Source organism: Nilaparvata lugens, chromosome 4, assembly GCF_014356525.2.
Source record: "Nilaparvata lugens isolate BPH chromosome 4, ASM1435652v1, whole genome shotgun sequence".
NCBI classification, from domain to species: Eukaryota; Metazoa; Arthropoda; class Insecta; order Hemiptera; family Delphacidae; genus Nilaparvata; species Nilaparvata lugens.
In genome coordinates, this window is record NC_052507.1 from 19,236,183 (window position 1) to 19,257,503 (window position 21,321).

Genomic DNA, 21,321 nt, shown 5'->3' on the forward strand with positions numbered 1-21,321 from the left:
CAATTGAATACTATTCGAATCAGGTCCAAGCCATTTATGAATTTGCGAATTTGAGCAAAATGGATGAAACTGTAAGATGACATTTGTAACAGAAAATATATCCAATGGAATAAAGGTTGAAGGGAGATGGAGAGTTCAGCACTTCAGAATCGATGGATAAGGATCACAACAGTTTGAATTTTCGAGAATTCCATTTAAGTTCTAGAAGCAAAGCAATTGAAAAAATGATTCTTCAAGATGAGGAATAGTTCATAAGACTCCATTTTTTCTGTGGAAGAGAAATATAGTGATTGCGTCTTTCGGCACATCTGGAAATAAGATTGCATCCGCTACCACATGATTTGGAAATCCATAAAAATGAATGATACCTCAGTCTGGAAACATTAGACCCCGGCGACAATCAATTTTGGGCGAAAGCAATCTAGAAACGTCCATACAGAATTTACGTTCTCAGTTGATGGCTATTCGGTTTTGAATTAGTTTCCTGAGAAGATTAATGATCACCAATTCCTTGAATGCGGCAGAAAAGAGTTGTCTAGCAGTGGAAAAATTGTTTTTCTTCGAGAAAATTGATTGTCTCACAGCCCACAGCTGTATTCACTTGTCACGGTCCACGTCCGCATACGTCAGACGTGAAAGTCGGTGATTGGCTGCAGCTCTGATATTGGAGAATTATGTGTCTGGAACATTGACGGAACTATGTTGATGAGTTTCTATATAAAGCAATGAAAATTAATCTCATCCCACATTTCCCTCCATTGACACCTTACTGATGTTATTACAAAGTCTTTCAGAGACTTGTTATTATCAAGTTTAACACTGAAATGACGTGTAATAATAAAATGAGTGAGATGTGTTGCAGTACTTTCTTTGTATATCTTTCTTTCTTGATAAAAATGACAGGTCCTGAAATTATTGATCATTCACGAACTGCCATACATGTTTAATCGAGTTTTAAAACTAGAATGACGATTTGCAGACTATAATAATCGTTTAAATATGTATTTATTTACTCTTTGACTGGGGCATGCTTTCAAGTCACATGGGATTTATTGTTAACAGTCACTGGAAGCATGCTCCAGCCAGTGAATAAAAAATGCATATTTTTCACAAATTATTATGTAGTCCGCAAGTCATCATTGTAGTGTTGAAACTTGATGGCAGTATGTGAATGATCAGACTTGTCATTTTCCTCGAGAAAAAAAATATATTCAAAAAAGCACTGTTTCACCTATCACTCTACAGTGTCCAGTTGAAGATCTTACCTATTATTCTGTGGAATTATTAATCTCACCAAATAATAAAGATACTAGCCAAAAATTTCACCTGGTAAATGACTTGACTACTTTTATTTATTCGGCTTGTTCTTGTTCTATAGCTCTGATATTTTGATATAGTTCTGATAGCTATAATTTTCAAATGGATGACCAAATAATGAAGATATTAGTAAAATTCTGTTCCACATCCAAAATTTCATCTGGTAATGTGAAATTAATAACATACAAATCAATGACTTGGCTACTTTTATTTATCCGGCTTCTTCCATAGTTCTGATATCCTGATACAGCTCTGATAACTATAATTTTCAAATGGATGATAGTTATGATCTCTTGATCTTATGATCTATGTATTTGGAAATATTAAAATTAAATAATCCATTAACACTTATTTCATTTTGATTGAAATGTAAACTCATATTAAGTAGATATGCATATTAGAAGATTTGCAATTTGCAATAGAATGTACAAATCTCAAAAGTATTTTTAGTAGCAGACATATTCCCGTACTCTTGTGGATGACTCATGGAACTGGCTCTTCAATATGACGTATGACAGCGGCGATCTTTTTCCGAGGCCAAGAGAGCAGCCGATGGAGAAGTAATTGCACGTCGCACTATCTGCTGTATTTCCTCTCCGAATGCGGTCTGGCCGGAAAAAAGTTTGTCCGATAAGGAAACTTTCACTTTCTGACTCAGTGCTTTGCGCTACTCGAACGAGCTAGCAGCCGAGATAAGAATTTAGGACCAATATTGTAGATTGAAAAGCGAATGGCGAAAGTGAGGAGTGAGGTGAGTGAGCCCGGCTGGAACAATGGAAAAAGTTGCCTAGTGGCATGGCAGCACGCTCCAACTACAACTTATTGGCTTTTCTTCCTACTTTACACGTTTTCCGATCTCAGTTTGCGATGTCTTCCCCCTCCACCTCCTCCTCGATGGAGATCGGATCGCAGGAGCCATCCACAATCATTGCACTCCGCTAACGTCGTGAGGTTGAACGAATGTTGTGCTTTGTGGCAAACATTGAACTGTTATAGCGGAAACCTTTTCGGAAGCAGCTTTATCAAGCTATTAACCCGGAAATAAAACAGCCTACTCCTCTCAAAATGATAATTCACGCAGTTATTGGCATTCAATGGAATGATATCGTGGACGTGAAAGTACCTCTAATAGAAGAGGAAGTTTTGAACGATAAATGTTTAGAGATAGAATGATTGAGAGAAGGAGAGCACTATGCTTGATTGAGAAAATCTCGGAGAATATTATACAAGCAAATGGATCATTTAAGAACTCGTTAAGGGATAAATTGAGCAATATTGTACTCAGGAACAAGACGAGAATTACTTCAAAAAGTACAGTGTAGGGAATCCGTGCGGAATCCCTATGCTCAATATTATCAATCAGTTCCTATTCGTTTGTCTTTTGAAGTGTGAAAAAAGTCAATATCACTTGTTTAATGTCCATATGTCATAAATTGAGGAATTGATTATCATATTTTTTAATGGATGAGAATTAGTGAAGTAAAGAGTTGAAATTATTTATTACTTAAGAAATTATATTATAATGTCAGGTCTTATTGTAACTAACTAGGTCATAGCATGAACAGTATATTATTGATAAAAACAGCAGAAATTAATTATAACAGTCTCAAACATAATAAGAATTGTATAAGAATATTAAATTATTAATTATTATTTCAACTGAACCACATGGTGATTAAACCTCTTTGGCAAGCCTAAGCCAATCATAGTGCATAGAAATAGCACCAAAAAGGTGATCGTTTGAAAACAACATATGTTAATCTACTATCAGACAACAAACCTGCCTTATAATATACGCTAGCACATGTACATTGTATAAGAAGAACTATGTCTAGAAGGTTAAGCAGTTTTAAGAATTATACAAAGTGGATTATTATTGTAATTAAAGGAATTATATTCTACTGCTTGACACTGACGTCACATCTACGTCACAATCGTTCTACCAATGGCAAATTTTTATGCAAATTTATTACACCGAGATTCTCAGAAGAAAGGTTCTGGCCAAGAAGCTTAGAGAAAAGACAGCACTTCCCTTTTGAAATCCTCACCGTTCAGATCTCTTTATAGTTACCAAGACCTATTCGTAAAAAATTCTCATTCGATTTTATATGTTTTATTTGTGAGCCAATATTTTAGGCTATTCTATTTGTTATTCGTAAATCTATGTTCAGCAATCGATAAATTAAAAGTTTAAAGTTAAATTATCCCTTAATTAATTTGGTGAAGGAGATATTTAAATTAAAATTCCCCACGTGCTGAGACCGAAGCCTGGATTACTGCCGACCAAACAATTTTGATCTAAAGAAGAAAACCACGACCGCCAAGGAATTTCACGTGAGTTATAAGTTTAAAGGGGCCCCAATCTACGCTTCGAAAATATTTCAGTGCAGAAAAATATAAAATTTTCTTCGTTAAATTATTGGCCACGCCGACAAGCGCTTTTAGTTATTAAGAGCCTAGAATTTATTCATATAGAATTTCTAAGAATTTGTAGTTGATTAACTATCCTCCGCTGCCAGAACCACGACCCCGAACAATTTTAAAAACACTTTTTATTCATTTTTCACTATTTTTTCAAAACTGTTAAATTTTATCAATTGTAAAATTCTGTTGAATCATGCATGGTATCATGCAAGTACAAGAAATTTGCTAATCATTTTTGTCAATGTTGAAACACTTTCAATCTGTAAATTATATTCTGAATCTGCACTGTGAGATCATTTATTTTATTACAATATATTTCAATTTTGTTAATTCGTTTTCTGAGTTCGATTATTTCTTAAGCCTGTCAATTATTGTGTCTGATACGTTCTATCTCATCAAGAACCGATCGAATACGATCATTGAAATAATTGAATTAAGCTGGATATTGGAACAGGTCTAAGTGGATGTAGTGAGTGGGGTCAGATCGAGATATTTGTTCTTTGTCCTTACCTGCTCATATATCAGCTTTTATCTGTTACCAACCTCGACTTAGGAGCGAATACATCAACAGTACAGCAGATGCATCCAGAGGTCATATAATTTCCTACAATAGAGCTTAAAACCCGACAAGACTCTGTTCTCGAAGTATATTCTGAACGATATTTGGTCCAAATACCGTATTTTTAATCCTTCAGAACTTATTAGAGACGCAGTCCCGTAAATTATCTACATCGGGATTTTTGCTCGACCTGTATGATTTTGTATGCTCATTCTTCACAGGTGATAATTTTAAGGTATCCGTATTCAGTGTTTAGCGTCCGCTACACTACTTATAAAAATTTCATCACCATACAATCTGTCATAAGAAGAATCAAGGGTGAGCGAGCGTTTAGGCCTCCTGCGATTCCGACAATTGTATTGAATCTTGTAGTGAATCAATCAGTCTGGTGTACACTTAGCGTCCACGCACGCAGTTACAAAATTTATAACCTCAACACCGTTGATTTAGTACAAGATTCACCCAACATGTGTGAAGCCGTTAAAAAAAACGTTCCACAATGTTTATATGTTTGTATTTCACCGGATCTCAAAAAACGGCTCTAACGATTCTCACGAAATTCAGAACATAGTAGGTTTATAATATAGAAATTCGATTCCACTAGGTCTCATCCCCATGCATTAGGTTTCCCCGTGCACTAGGTTTCATCATGAGATCTACGGCTGGGTTTAGAGATGTTGAAGGCTTGATGGCTCTCTTTCCTAGCCTTGTTCGGAGCTTGCTTGAATATTGCGCTGTGGTTTGGTATCCCCATCAGGTTGGTCTGATACATGAGATTGGAAATGTTCAGAATAAATTTTTGAGATTGTTATTTTGTAGAAAACAGAATCGTCCTTGTCCTTTGGGGTTTCCAACTGGTGTGTTGCGCAGCATGTTCGGCTTTGAGACTTTGGCATCCAGACGGAAGATACTTTCTTGTTTATTCCTCTATGGTCTTGTGAACGGTTCCGTGAGCAGTCCTAATCTGTTGGCAAGGCTGAGTTTTAAGGTTCCTGTCTTCAATAATCGTAGTCGGCAAGAGTTTTCAATCTGTAGATGTAACACGGTTGGTCATTATTACTCACCAATGAATCGTATTCCTCGTATATTCCTCTGCTGTGATGGTCAGGTGGATCTCTTCTCCTTGTCTAAATGGAGCTTCAAGAGAAAAATGTCACCATTCTTCAATTGATGAGTAATATAGACCTGTTGTTCTTAATTTACTCTGGTTCACAATGGCCTTTTCTTTGTTCTCACCATGGTACACCCTTTTTCCACTAACTAACTTTTAATATTTTTTCTACTTCCCTTTTGATAACTTTTTTCTCTAGTTCTTCTATCACTTCTCTTAGAATTAACCATATGTAATATGTAAGTTATATGTTGTTATTTTATGTGGTTATTATTGATCTTATTGAATAATCAAAATTCAGTTTTATCATTTACCATTAACATTAATCTTTTCTTTCTCAAAGTAGCTATAATACTATTTTTTCTTGTCTTTTTTTCACATGTACCATTTTAATCATTCTCTTTTATTACTTTTCTAGTATTTATAAATTTTTTTTTTGTAATAATTTTTAATAATGTATTTCCTGTATTCATGGGTGCATTTGAGCTGTTATGCCTGTTGCACTCCTAGATTTTTGTAAGAATAAATAAATAAATAAATAAACAATCCCTGGGAAAACTCGCTGGAGAACATTAAAAGAATAATTATTATTCATGCTTGGAAAAACATCTGATAATGATTATTTCGTCGTCTGTTGATAATGGAAGTGAGTGAGTGAGTCCGGCTTTGGTTCATGTGTGTGGGACTATGTCAAAATTATGACTCAGCTGTTGAACTTTTGTAATCATTCAATCAGGTACTTAGAGCCGGTTGCAAAAAAGCCGGATTATTTTCAATCCTGATTAATCCAGTAGATCCATCTTTTTGAAATGGTCATCTCTGATTTGGTTTACGAAAAATTAATCAGGATTAAAATTTAACCGGCTTTTGTGCAACTGGGCCTTTGTGATGGAAATTTTTTGCATTCCTCTTGGAATTAATCTCAATTTACTGACATTAGATAGAACATTTCTGTATGAACTATGAATGTTATTAAAATTTCTTCTCTCGTAATAATTTTTTCATGCTTTTGTAATCAAGAGCGAAGCTAGGTCCCGATATTTATTTATCCCTAATAAGTGGATGAATTTGTCTTCATGAGTAACTTTGATGATTCCCATACATTGAGGTCTCACGCAGATTCATGGTTATAAACTTCAATGTCACACTTCATGCAGTAGAGCATTTTGAATGTGTCAAACATAGAGAGTACAGCTTATTGGAATAGGGAATAGCAATTAGGAGGGCGACCAATCAGCGTTGAGGAAATATGTGTCCAATCAACATCCAACCAGCAAGCTTGATAGCTGGTGTTGTTGTTCTGCTGGTGTTGTAACTGGCAATTGTCATCGCAGCATCTCCCAACAGAGCTTCGTTACCTTTGACGCCGTCAGGACTTGTGTCGGTAACAAGCATTGGCTGGTTTACCCGAGGGTCAGCTCGCAGCCAAAGCCAGGGCCAGCGACAAGCTAATCGCAGTAAACCCGGGCCAAAGCAAAAACCCAGCGTTTTTTGTTGCTCTATTTAATGGAGAAAGTTTCAACTGTGGACCCATTTAGAATTCTTTCTCGTTGTCTCGTCGTGTCATCGCAAAAAACACGCGATGAACCGCTGCGCGCCAGAAAGTGTTGAATAAATAAAAATGTAAATTCAGCAATTACCGGCTGGAATTTTCCACCCTGCTCGACAGCGTTTAGACAACACGCTGCGTAACTGCAAGCAGATACCGTACTAGTGGTGTGCGTTGCAACACAGCCGGAACTCACTCACGCGCACATACATACAATCAAAAAAGTTTGCTCCCAGTTTACAATGTTTTTATTACACGGATTAGTTTGTTCTCGCTCCCACGACAGAAATGCTGCAAATATACGCTTGGATTATTGTACCGAGAATTTGGTTGCCTCAAGGCCCTTCAAAACTAACAAGCCAATGCCTTCAAGCTCACAAATGTTATCAATAATTGCTGAATTTCCCAGTAACCCATCGGTCAACTACCTGCTCCTAATTATTCAATGAGAAATTGAATCAGATTTTTAGTCAACTACATTTGATTGGTATTCATTCATGAGTAGTTTGTTGATTTACCATTAACGATACTTCTATTACAAGCGTCTATCTTTTATCACACAGAGTGGGTGATAAGTTTCAGTACGGTGCTAATTATCATACACAAAGGTAATTTGACTGTAGGTAGGATCTCTTACTGAAACAATAATATTACTTCTCTGTGACTACTAAAATAAATTGGTCCATCTTTTGGGATATGCCATTATGATTGAAGGACAAGTTTCATTTCCTATAGAATCGATTTGGCACATTAAAAATCTGGCCAACCAAATTATATTGTTCGGAGTGTTTAATACTGTGGAGTAGTTTTGTATTACAATGTTGTTCATTAACACTTTGATGAATGAAATTTGATAGGCCACATCAGCAGGATGAACGATGAAGAGAGAAGCTCTGTGACGGGGTTTGTGTGCTCCTGCTTCATTCTCATTCGGAAATACCCTACAACTGCGTAGGTGTTAACTCCGATAAAAAGTCTTCCTTTCACTGTATATTTTGCATGGATTGGCATTCACCGTTCAAATTTACACGAGCTGGAAAAAAGATGAAAACAAGTAGTAACTTTTCCATTACGCTGGTACCAATTTCTGGAAATATGGTTGGAAAAAGAGAGAATTTTGGTAGTTGAAGAATTTTGAATTCTCATTCTGTAGGTTATTATTCAACTTGGAAACATCCTACAAATCATCAAACCATCAGAGAAAACTCTGAAATTTTGCGAAAATATTTTATCTCAACTATTGATGGAGATGGACTGAATTTTGTGGAGGAAACAGCTGAAGGAGAGAAATGCTGACCCCATATTGGGATAAGTCCTAGCCAAAAAAGAAGAATAAGAAAATTAATATGATGTAATCAGAATACAATTTTCACTTTTCAATTTGATCATGATACAATAATTCTCTGATCACTGGAATCTATTGTGTGTTCATTCACTGGTATTCTCTTATAAACATCTATAATTGATCATAATTGACTATAATCTATTTTTGATTTCGTTGCAGGATTCAAGATGACAGCTCTGTCCGGAGCTACGTGGACTGTCGATGGGTGAGCACGGATATACTGAGAAGAAATGAGCTGGATACACCTGATGATGCTGATCTAGTCATTGGCTACCTTTTCTCGGTTGGTATCAAAATATCAATAGTTTTAATTCAAGCACTATGCGATTGTAACAATTATTGATGGTTGTCCATCTTTATATACCTGGTCTTTAGGCGGGAGAATTGTAAGAGTAGATGAGGTTTGGTGTCACATAAGTAAGTCAAAAGTCAAATTATAAGATCGAAAGTCAAATTATAAGATCGAAAGACATAACAGACCTGGCCAGAGTCGTATTAAGTTCCATGGAAAAGATAGTATTGTAGTAGTTATGTCTGTTGCAGGAAAAACTTGTTGAATTGGAAGAAAAGTGGTCAGTCCTTATTCATAGTGATGACTTTTGTGAATCACCTTCAGATCTAGTAAACGGATATGTAATTGAATTACACTTTGTAAGTTATTTTCACAATCTGAAGCAATTTGTTGGACTGACTCTAAGACTATCAGGGTGATCAAGTCCTATGTTAATTATTCATGACAACTAGCTCACCCCAGATCCAAGCTACATTAACAGTCCAATCAGACCCATCATAGGCAATCAACTGTTAATTGGTTCACAATTCACCTTATGAGCTCCTCCCTATCCATGCAACCTGATTGTATTTACATTATATGGAGGTACTACTTAGAATACATTCACTGCTAGGGGATTTTTTCCATTGAATCTTGAAAAAACACGATTTCAATAAATTATTATTGAAAAGCATTCGTGACAAAAACATGTTAAAATTTTTGACATTTTTAACATTCAGGACTATGATAATAGTTCACAAAATGTAATATATTCTCATAACACATAATATTGAATCATAAGTATTGAAATCTCAAAGCCATCCACATTCAGTTACACAAAGCTCAGCTATGATAAATCTCCAACAATTTCCCGGAATGCACATCTTCGCAAAAATCATTACTTTTCCAAACTCAACATCTCTGTTCTCAAAAACGTATCCTAGATGCGGATATATTCTATATTATTTGTTGCCACAGTTGAAATCTTCATTTTCAAAACATCTTTCTGTAGTCTCAAGATGCTACAGCTTTCGAAACTTTCCACGTTCATTCTTGTAGATTCGAGTTCAGCTTCCAAGCTCACAAAGTTTGTTACGAAAGTAGCACCCGGTTGAAAGATGAGAGATCAACGGAATTTTCTGGTTCCAAGTCAGCAAAGCAAGAATTCTGCCTCAGTGAAAAATTCCATTGAAGAGAGGATAAACTGCTGGGGGGAGGAAATTCATTTCATCATTGTGCTAAATGAAGGTGAACCAGCATTTTAGCGTGGGCCTAAAAATTAAGAGGCTGATGAGAGTTGCTTTTTACTCAATAATCATTTGAGACTCTTGCTTAATTAATTAGAGCCTGAATCATGTATACAGTTTGCATCGTGAAATTTACCTATTGTAACGGCTCGAAAGGATGAATTGCAGAAGGTGATATTAAAAACAAGCAGAGGGCTGCTGAGGAAAGCATTTAATTAGAGCAGAGCGATCATACCGCTTCTTTTGGACCTTGTGGAAACAGCATGTCTGGCATTCATCATTGTTGTTTTGAAATTATTATGAATCCTGACTGCGCTTAATCAGGGATGAGCATGCGTAGTACCCAACTCATTTTGAAGGAATGCGAGGAACGGAGTCTCAACATATTTTTACCTAAATTCTGTTATGCTAATTACGTTCAAACAATTTCTCTGAATGCTCACTACTGATGAAAAGGGATTTGAAGAGTTGTAATCTTGTTATTTCACCATAAAATGGAAATGGAATTGCATAATATTCTCTTTCACATCGAGACGAAGCGTATAGTCTTGCAAATAGTGATGGTTATTTGATGGTTTTGAAAGCAGGTCTATCAACGGAAATTTGCTCTTTTTTCAGAAACAAGTATGTGGAATCTCAATTATGCTGTATTTCTATCATTCCCTTGAATCTTGAATATGAACTATCCTTTTAATCATTACAAGAAACCCTCCAGTTGAAGCGCAAGACTATTTCCAACTTGAAAGTTTTACAAGAATGGAGGGTCTGATTGGGTTGTCGTTCGGGAATCAGCTGATATCAGCCAATCGGGAAACTTCCTGCCCTGCCGATTCTTTTGAAAAAAGCTTCGTGTGGCTTGCCCAAATTCATGAATTAGTGCTATAGAGCTCAAATCCCCCTGTCAAGCACCAAGCCGATGAAGTAGTAGTATAAGTCATATTTCAAAATGAAAAACAAATCAAATTTTTAAAATGTTTAAACCTTAATTTTCCAAGCACTAAATTGAATCAAGCGACTTTGGCAATCTTTTAAAGAAAACTATTGGCCCCAATGAATATAATTCAGGTAAAGATCTCACAAAACTTTAATCGATCAATTACTATTAACTTTCTTACACTGATTCCATCAGCAATACCGAGTAAAATATTAGTGAGGTTCAACTGATGATCTCACAGTTGCTCGTTGATCGATGGTAGATTGTAAAATGTTGAGAATAAGTTTGAAATTGAAGAAAGACTTTTTTATTTTTGCCACGTCCATTTTTATAAATGTTGGAGTGGCAAAAATAAAACTGTTATAAATGTGGACGTGATAAGAATAAAACGCTTTATCGATCATGGAGAAATTGCACAGTACCAATATGCATGCATATAAAGTTTGAAACTGTTGCTTGTTTGTCGCATGTCATTGACAGTGTATTTATTTGTGCAGGGTGACTTGGAGCAACTGGTGATTGTTCCCGATCCTGGAGCCGTGTCGCAGCAGTGTTCAGCGACAAGGCAGCCGTCGCTCGATCCCCTGCTCGAGGCAACGCGACCTCGTCGACCCTCGGCCTTTGTTCGCAAGGCACTACTTGCTGGCAACCAGTGAGTTCGCAACTCCTAATAGATCTCATTCATCACAACATTTGTGGCCTCCATTGATGCTGCTGCAGCTCATTCCCTCATTCATCTCCAACTTTGTTTGCTATCTCAGCACAACATGCACACATTCATGTATTTGGCTCAGTATATTCAGATATACCTAGAATCGAGTATCCATACATCCACCAACATGTAAACTATTTATGACTGGATGACATGGATGGTTGTTTCTAGGCAGCTATAAAGAATATCAATTTCTACAATCATTGGAAAACAAGATTGATTCATGTATTCACAATTTTCTTTGTAGGAGACGATGATATTGAAATTACTTTTTTGCTTGGAAAACTAAATGAGAAATGAGATGGATCTAATTATATTTGAAAATAGTTTTTAGGATAGCACAGTTGAAGAACTAACACGTTTTCTGAGTAGCTGTGAGTGTGATATTGTGTTAGTGGCTGTGTGTAGTTATCCATACAAAATAATAGACTAGATATTGTTCAACCACAGATTTATTATAAACGAGATAAGGCTTCGCTTGCTACACCATTATCAATCTCTGGCAAAACAGTATCTCCTTTGTTAATAAGTCTGTGGTTGGACTCAATATACAGTACTTATATCGGAACTATCACGTCACTACTCACGGATAAGACATGAATAATCATTATCATTTCCAATTTTCTAAAGCTCTTGAGGAGAACTCATGATAGTAGTAAGAGATTCAATGAATATCAATCAGAAGCGTAATACTGTTTAAGAGAGGTGAGCTCTACACTTTCGAATTCAAATGAATGATCCAATTCTAAAATCAAAGTATTATTGTTATTGACGATTTCCAGCGACTCTTCATTGCGAATTTAAACTCTTGAATATTGAGCTCTGGAATAGTGAATGTCACGCTGCAGGATTCTCATGGCATCTCGATGATACCTTAATAACGATGAGGTTGGGAGATGGTTTCAGAGGCATTGGTGGTAATTGAACAGACACGGTTGAGTCTATCCACTTTGCACTGTGGTTCATACATTTGCAGCCGAGAGCTGGGAGCTCTCCATCATCACCAGTCAAAGACCGCATCTGTGGGAGGAGAGTGGTGCTGCTGAATGAAGAGGAAAGGTCTTGAATTTGAACTGTAATCAAGGAGACAAGCCCTGATACCCCTGCTCTCCCTGCTTGGCCTTCGCGGAGAAAAAGCCTAGGCCTGCTGACTATTCATTTCTTCGGGGAATATACGTTTCAATTCAGTCCACCACGACAATTTCTCCTCTTTTCTCTACTCATTCACTCACTCCGCTTCTCATCTATCTCTCTTCCTCCACGTATATTTCTCCTTTTTCCTGTACAGCTTCCCCATCCCCGAATCGCTTGCAATGTACGAGTTTTACACTCAATTCGAATTTTAAATGCGAAAATAAACGCTTTCTGAATTTCCAAGGCTTTTCTCGTCGTTTCTGTTCCAGCTTCTCTCCAATTTTTTCAGAGCGAAAATTCCTGGAACTCATTTCCGGAGCTGGAATTCCGAGCTAAACACTGTTGATTTCTTGACATTTCAGAGTTGTCTATGAACTATTCTGACTTTTTCGATTTGGCTCTCGCCATTCTTATGCTGTCATAGTGATGGAGAGAGCTCGGAATGAACTGAATCGAAAAAGTCACTCGAATTGATTCCAAGCGAATGCTTTTGATACGCAAAATCAATTTGTTGATGATCATGATGTCTGAAATGATTTTGTAGAGTAATATCACTCCCACTCAGTCACTCTCTTCATGAGGTATTTCAATTGATTGGCACTTCATAAAAACTCTTTGAAATTGAAGTCACAGCGAAAAACATTTTTGAATGAGCTCTTTACATAAGTAGTGATGAGGAGTTCGCCACTTCAGCCTTTCACTGCTCCAGACATAGGTATTATTTCTATTTGGCTTGGCATCATTCACCATCTCATACGCACAAACAAGACCAAGTAATCATCATGTTTCAAGTTTTAAATAAAAAAGTACCTATCATGTAAACATCATGTTTCAAGTTACAAGTTTATACACTCATTTATAAGAAACAAAAATTAAATGCCACATTCATGAATAATATTAAGCCACACTGATATACGAGTATAAGCATAAAAATAAATGATATAACACAAAGAGTCACACTAACTATGAATGACTATTTCAATCAGAAAGATGTCCACTTCAAAAATTTTCCAGTGAAAAGTGTATCTGAGTTATATTGTGCATATAGTGCATTATATGCACTCATGCACTCATGCACTCATGCACTCATATTGTGCATGAGTTCTCTACTTCACCTTGTTCCTAAAATATGGCAAAAATGAATGTATTTTGCACTTGAATTATCAATTATGATTGATTCCAACTATGCTCTGTAGACATGAATCCTTGTTCCAATCAATGTCTTTGGACTCTTTCAAATTGCATTTGTATCCACTTCTTGAATACTAAACGGATGGATTCCAAATAAAATTCGTTTCAATTCTAATGATCAATTTTGTAATGTTCTTCCCATCCTAGATAATAACTGTGCTTGAAACAGTCAACGTAACAAATCATTATATATTTTGCAGATCATTCTGTGCATCCGTGATTTAAATTTCGAATAAAAGTAGAATTCGATACTAGCAACGTCTTCCATGACAGGAAGTGGACATGGAATTTCCGTTCTTACCTCAATTCAAGGATCTGTGAATCAGGTCTGGAGTGAATTTCCTGAATTTGACGGCAAAGTTGATCAAAATACAGGCTGCGTCGTTGTATAGGAAGAGGCCAGGTTTGGGCCAAGTTCATGCTCATGTCCCACTGATACTCTGCACACTCTTTTCGACACTTCCAACCTCTGAATGTTGTGTCTGCTATGAATAAAACATACGGCTTTCACTCGCAACCTCATCACTTGCTTCAAGCCAGAGTCGCTTCATGCTCCGCGTCCATTCCACGGTTTTAAACCCTGTGCGTTTTATCCGGCACATACTCACCTATTCTGTCTCAAAGAAAGCCGGGCATGCACATTTCCCACAGCTGCTGGAACTTGTCATGTTGTTTGCGTTTCTTGTTTAAACTTCAGCTCAACAGAGATGACTTTTCGGATGCAGCTGTATCAGCATCTCACCGCTCCAATATTCAAAATGAGGCGTTTTCAACGCTGTTTCATTTTTCAGTCTATTAATGAGAACCACTTTCATTGGAACGCAGGTCATTTGAACGCCCTTTGTATGAATACAAATTTTAAAATACGTTATTATACCTTACGCCCTATTATACTATATTCCATTAAAAACCTGATTATGGGATTAGTTTTGAATAATATTCAGAAATTGCAATTCTTTTTTTAACATTGTTTGACCGTTGATTTCATCCAATTCAGTTCATATTTTCATAATGGACTCAATCAACCAACCGTTTCCCACTTTTCTCTTTGGGCAGAAGATGAGTTGAACCAATGTAGTTATTCTTGAATCTATTCATTCCAACTGCAGGCATTGTTTTGTTTTTATATTTTAGTATGTATCTAAGTGCAATAGGGATTTTAAAACTTTATCAATTAATGAATCTGATTGCAGATTCCCTGATGTTGATCGAACAATCAGTGAGGTACCTTCGGATAAGAAAGTGTTGCCAACTGCTCCGCCATCCTCCGAAACCGACAGTTTGTCTTGGCAAGATCTCGAGTCAGACTCAGCTGAAGAGGGAAGTGGTCTACACCCTGACTCAAACGACCAATACGGTGAGAGCATGCTACCCACTTCTTACTACTGAAAAATATATGCATATCTCAGTTGGAAGAGTCCATATGAATGTGTATTCAACATTTCTGTGCAGTGACATACTCCTGGATAATTACAACTACAAATTTGAAGTTATCAATTATATTTTTCTACTGTGGTAGAAATGTGGCCTGATTCGTTTTACTAGACCTACTCAATATATCTTCCAGATAGGATAATAATTCAATCAAATCTTATAATACTACACCATTGAAGTATTCAAGAATAATATTATGAACACTCTTTCGTGCATAAAACTTCGTGCATCAAACTTCGTGCATAATATTTCCCTCTGTAGGGAATTTTCATGTGATAGTTTAATTTGCAATTTGATCGTTGAAAATAATTGAATGACGCGATACGCTAGAATATATTTCATGTAATAGTAACATGTACTACTGTAATAGTAGGTAAACGAGGAAAGTGAGGATGTAAGGAAGTTAGGAGGTTTAGGAAGTGGAGGTTTCCACTCATTCGTCGTTGTTAGGGTTAATCTCTCTCTCTCTTCTCTATAAAAACTGCTCTTCACTTTTGCTTTGCATGAGAGTTTACATTTATTTGGAAGTATTATTCATTAGCTGTTCTAACTCACAAGTCAAATAACATGTTTGATCGGAACATAATATTTACAAGAATGAGCATGTACACATTAAACCTGAACTATTTAAACTTTTGAATAATTTGTTACATTTTGAATATCCTAATAATATCTCTCGATCCACGGATCTTATACAAATTCAGTTTTGAATGATGTATTTTCAGAGGTGGAGTGGTCTGAGTGGTCGCAATGCGTGAGTGCTCGTGGTGATGCGTGCGGAGGTGGCAGTGGCCATCAGACTCGCTCTTCTCGCTGCGTGGACACTGGTGGCTGGCTTGAGCTCTGCCTCGAGTCGGGAGCTGAGCGAACACAGACTCGCGCATGCGTATTGCCAACTTGCAACACTACCAACAATGGTGAGACTTGCAACATTTTCAAATAGCAATTTCAGAGATATTTTTATTACAAGATGCTAGTGGAGTACGGCGACAAAAACCCCGTTAAGTACGTGATTTTATTACAAAAGGTTAAAGTACGAGCTGGACAACGTAATTCATACTCGTGTAGCGAGTGTACTAGATAGTCTCTCACAAGTTTTCAAATAAAGGCTGTGTTCGAACTATATGTTGATTAATATAATGATTATATTTCTTTTCTGAAAGTAGAGCAATCTCAGTCTCTTCAATTCGACACAGAGCTTCTAAATTTGTGGCATAATTCAAATTTGAATGTAAATTTATTCGGCCCGGGCAAGATACTTTTCCTGGGCCACTCTCGTGTTTCGGATGGACACGTTAAGACTTCGGTCCCGGCTGCCTAACAATCGTTAGGTCATGTCAGAGGTCCTGGAATTGATCAAGTGAGACCTGACAAACTCTGACACCAGACCTGAGCCAGGTCACTCGATATTATTATCACATTAAACTAGTAGTTCTGTGAACAGTAGACCTCACGCAGTATTCTCATCCACAAGTACCTGATTGAAACTATAGACCGTATGGAAATACAGCAATAGACTGGCTTTTCCATACATCTGTGTAATCACTTGTCAGCTGATTTATGTTGAATAATTCTATAGTCTGATTTTTACTCTAATATTTGCGTATGAATGAGTCTCCTTTTTCCTTTTATATTATCCTTGGAATGAAAAATTTCCAAGAACCTTGTATATACGTCGATGCGCAATTAAAAAAGGAACATACCTGTCAAATTTCATGAAAATCTATTACCGCGTTTCGCCGTAAATGCGCAACATATAAACATTTAAACATTTAAACATTAAGAGAAATGCCAAACCGTCGACTTGAATCTTAGACCTCACTTCGCTCGGTCAATTAAAATACAGGTTTATGTGTTAAGTTGTCACAAAACCAAAAAATTACTGATAATTCATTCCATGCTTTTTGAGAATCAATATTGTCATTCAGTGTCAGCTTAGTTATTTTTATTGCTCAAGATTGATAAAACTTCACATTTTCAATTCATGGGGTAAAAAGCTTCAAATCGCTTCAAAACAGTCTCGCTCGTTGGCTGAAACAAACCAGTGAACTGAAACAAATAAGAATGTTTAACATTTTCGCAGTTGGATACCTCAAAGCTGATCGGCAATAGTAGACATTGTAATCAATGAATGTGGAATGTAATAATGGAGAGTGCCTGAGTTTTTATGACCTTTTAATACTCCCACGTTGTACGTAGAAGCCTATGTGATAAAACTCTTGTTTGTTTTCTGATTCGGGATATTGCAGCATTTGCATTGATTTCACAGTGTAGATTCGGTTTTACCTGTTCTTTCAATAATGTAGATATTAGAAACTCGGATTCATTGTTTACCTTTCTCTGTTACAAAATGTTTATGGAAATAAGATTCATTCACCCAATACTTGCAGGCTAATACGAATAATTACAAATAGGTCTACGTCATAAATAGGGTAAAATAGAATCTATTAATTATCAGCGAAGATTTGAATTGATCAATTCGATGATTGAGTTCATAATCCATAAATTCATTTCTCTAGTTACATACACATCGATCTCTGTACTTACGATTTTTCTCTGTCCTTATAAATTCTATTAGATTGTACTGACTGGCTTGAACAGGAACAGCTTCAACTTTCCAAAGAAAAAGTGGAAATTTTTCTTTTCAACCAAAAAACAGTCCATATCCGTAGATTTTCTCATTTCTCAAGGAATTATTTTTTCTCTTCATTCTAATTAAATCGATCCATTGGTTTTGTTTTGTGTTACTGTAGAAACTTCAAAAATAATATTACTAGAACAGAATTTCTCATGAATAGTCTCAGCAAGTTCAATTAAATCCAATACGGTACAAAAAAAATTATTTCAATGCTAAATTTCCTACCGGTTTTTCATTTCTGTATCAATATTATTTGATTGGCTGTGAGTGCAGAGGTGGAAATGGTATGTACAATAATGATATAGAATTTTTTAGTTAACTTGTTCATAGTATCATAGTAGTACCGTAATGTAATTAAATATAATTATTGTCATCGTTGGTAATTGCAAAACCATTAGGTTCCATAAGCATAACTATTTAATAGCTATGCGAACTTTGTTGTTCAATTAGTCTAATGCTTGTTCTATTTATAATCTACTTGCTTTCTTCTTCATAATTATAATCTCTTTCACCTCATCTCTGGAAAGTTTCCACTTTTATTTTTTTAGGTACGTTAGTTATAATTATACTACCTACGTTAGTTATAATTATCAACTAGTTTGTAATTTTCTTTGTGTCTTTGTTTGATCTTTTTTTAATAACCTACCTGCGCATAGGTTTTAAACCTATGCAGGTATAATTTTTCCTCAAATATTACCCGTAATTATTTATAATAGACATTATATTTATTCTAGCAGCAATGTTACTTTCTTATTAATAAACTATAAATACACATGCTACATTTAGCATCAACTTGCTAATTCAATAAGTAAGTACCCTTATTGTTTTTCGTTTTGTTTGTTTGTAATGTTTTTTTGGAAAAATAAAGTTCAATGTTATAGAATGTTTTCAATCTTAAGGCGCCTCCGCCCATAACCAACATGAATAACCGTGATAATGCTCATACAAGATTTCAATTGAATTGAAGTGACACTATGACAGAGTGGGAGAACGGTTTTAGCTCTGGTGAGAGATTTCGGAATATCATTTTGGTGGTGTCAGTAGTAGTCAGTGGTGTCCAAAGTCATTCGACTATCGATTGATGACTGCTGCTGGCAAATGAGTGAAATTGCATTCAATATCGTGCACAAAGGAACCTGACGATCGATAGATCGTGTGTGAGGTTTGCTAAAATGTTCAATTAACTATCCAACGTGCTTTATCCCCCTTTCGCTATCCCAAATTGCTTCCCGTGTTCGTTATAGCCAGCCATTACAATAATAGTTGCATTGTTATTGGTTTCATCGCACGATTATTGTTTTACACGGACGGAAACATCCAGTTTAGATGCTGAATTCGGTCAGATCCATTAACGTTGACTAAATTTTGAAACAAATTCTATGATACTCATCGTATTGGATACTACTTATCTCTCGTGATTATTTCACATTTGGTTAACACTGTTGAATAATTAATTTTTCGTGCTCAAATGAGAATCATAACCGTAATCATAACAAAAAGCATGTTGTCACACCACAATATTATATTCCAATAGATATACATAACGAGAATCATCAATCATAACAAGTAACAGAGGAAGAATGAATTATTGAATATTCCCTCCACTCAAATCAACAACGAATGAGTGTACTCAAATGAATGATTTTCATTCAAAAGTTAATTTATTTGAACAATTCAGTTTGCAGAGGATTATAGCATTGTTTATGTATACATAGTGTTTTCAAACTAAAGCAAACATCGTCGGAGTTCGCCAAATATCATGATTTTTATATTATGATAAGTAGGATGTTTGTGTGGTTTGTAAGCTACTAGTCTACTAGGCAGTGCGACAAACCATCATAATTACTTATTCTCTGACTCAGCAGTTCAATTCACAATAATTCATGTCAAGTTCAAGAATCTTTCAAAAAACCTCCATGTTGAGGCATTGGAGTCTACAAATTCCAATTATCTGAATGGAAAATTTCCTGGAAAACTGATTGGTCACTATAAACCGATTTCCTGCCCGTTCTTTTATAGCTACAAATATGCCATACAGCTATCAATCATAAATTAATGTAATAATCTGCTCATGATGAAAGTATTTTTGGTGAAGAACTATTATAGTGGAACAGTAAGAATTTGCAAAAGTGGTAAAATGAAAATGAAAGTGGAAATGATAATAAACACACAGACACAAAGGACAAGAGATGTTGAATGAGAAACACAGAGTAATAATGAAATATTTGAAGAAAATATTCGTTTTGAGAGATTTCATTTCAGATGTTAGATAGACATCTCACGGCTTTGCTGTGTATGATTGATTCCATACAACAAAATAATGACTGAAGAAACCAAAGAGAGGTGGAAAAATTCAAGGGAAGTTCTGATAAACGTTTTGTTTTAGTGACATTGACAGTAGCAGAAAATAAGCAAGCGCATTATTTGCCCTTTGCCAGACTTTGTTGGTCCCCGGAAACTTTGTTCATCCCTCTCCCGCTTTTCACCAAATCCCCCCCTCCAAAACACTTTCCACCAGCTCCCCCTCCACACCACTTTTCACCAGCTCTCAGCCGACCAGATGTCATTTACAAATCTGGCCTTGCTCCTCCTGTCTTGCTACAGCCGTTGTTCTTGTTTTGCTTGCTAGCAAATAGATACAGAGTGGGTCTCTGTCAAGCATCACATCGCCCTGTTTGAATATTCACCCAGCAATTGCTGAGCAAACTCTCCGAAACGCCTAAAAAATCTGAGAACCAACTTTATACTGAACTACGCCTGTTTTAATTATTGAACTGGAAGTTGTTGGTCCAGTGTTTGTTTTTGTTAGTTGATTTGTATTCAGTCTCATCTTGTGTTGATACAGTCCCATCGTGCTACTTCTACAAACACGTGTGTCATCATGACGACCTCCTCCAATGGAAACCAGGTATGAACACAGCGCCGGTTTCATTTCTGCGATTCTAGTCTTCAAAAAAGTCCAAGCGATTCCTTTGAATCACCAGATTATTCGGTATGACTGAGTCACTGTAGCAAATTATTACGTAAACATACCAACATATTGACCAATATAATTCGATTTTTTCATTATACTGTATTTATTCAGGAATTTCTAATAATTGATTAATTATTGTCAGTAAATCAATGAATGAATGAATGAATGGATATCAAATCTTCCAAGAGACCCTTAAAGACCCTTATTTGCGATATTTTGTCAGATAGAAGTGGACAAATCATTCAATGATTCAACATACAGTATAACATTATTATAATTCACTGTAAATATCGGGGGACCGAGCTTTGCTCTGGAGTGTGAAAGCATAGAACATTTGTAATGGAAGATTGAATTTCAAGTTAATATTTATTTATTCATTTTCTCAGTCTTACAATTATTTTTACAGTTATATGAGGAGGCACAACAGGCTTATGCCCAAAACTGTCTCTTTTCAAATGTATACTACAGTCCAAATCAAAAT

The 21,321-nt window shown here is 36.0% G+C and overlaps 1 protein-coding gene across 1 annotated transcript in view; it reads left to right on the forward strand.

The window, feature by feature from the left end:
- The window catches only part of LOC111058896, a 110,732-nt gene that overhangs the window by 57,727 nt on the left and 31,684 nt on the right, over positions 1 to 21,321 (forward strand). Inside the window, exons 4-7 of the mRNA XM_039425700.1 lie at positions 8,465 to 8,588; positions 11,255 to 11,409; positions 14,988 to 15,151; positions 15,954 to 16,145. Coding sequence (XP_039281634.1) covers positions 8,465 to 8,588; positions 11,255 to 11,409; positions 14,988 to 15,151; positions 15,954 to 16,145 — 635 coding nt within the window. The remainder of the gene's footprint in view (positions 1 to 8,464; positions 8,589 to 11,254; positions 11,410 to 14,987; positions 15,152 to 15,953; positions 16,146 to 21,321) is intronic.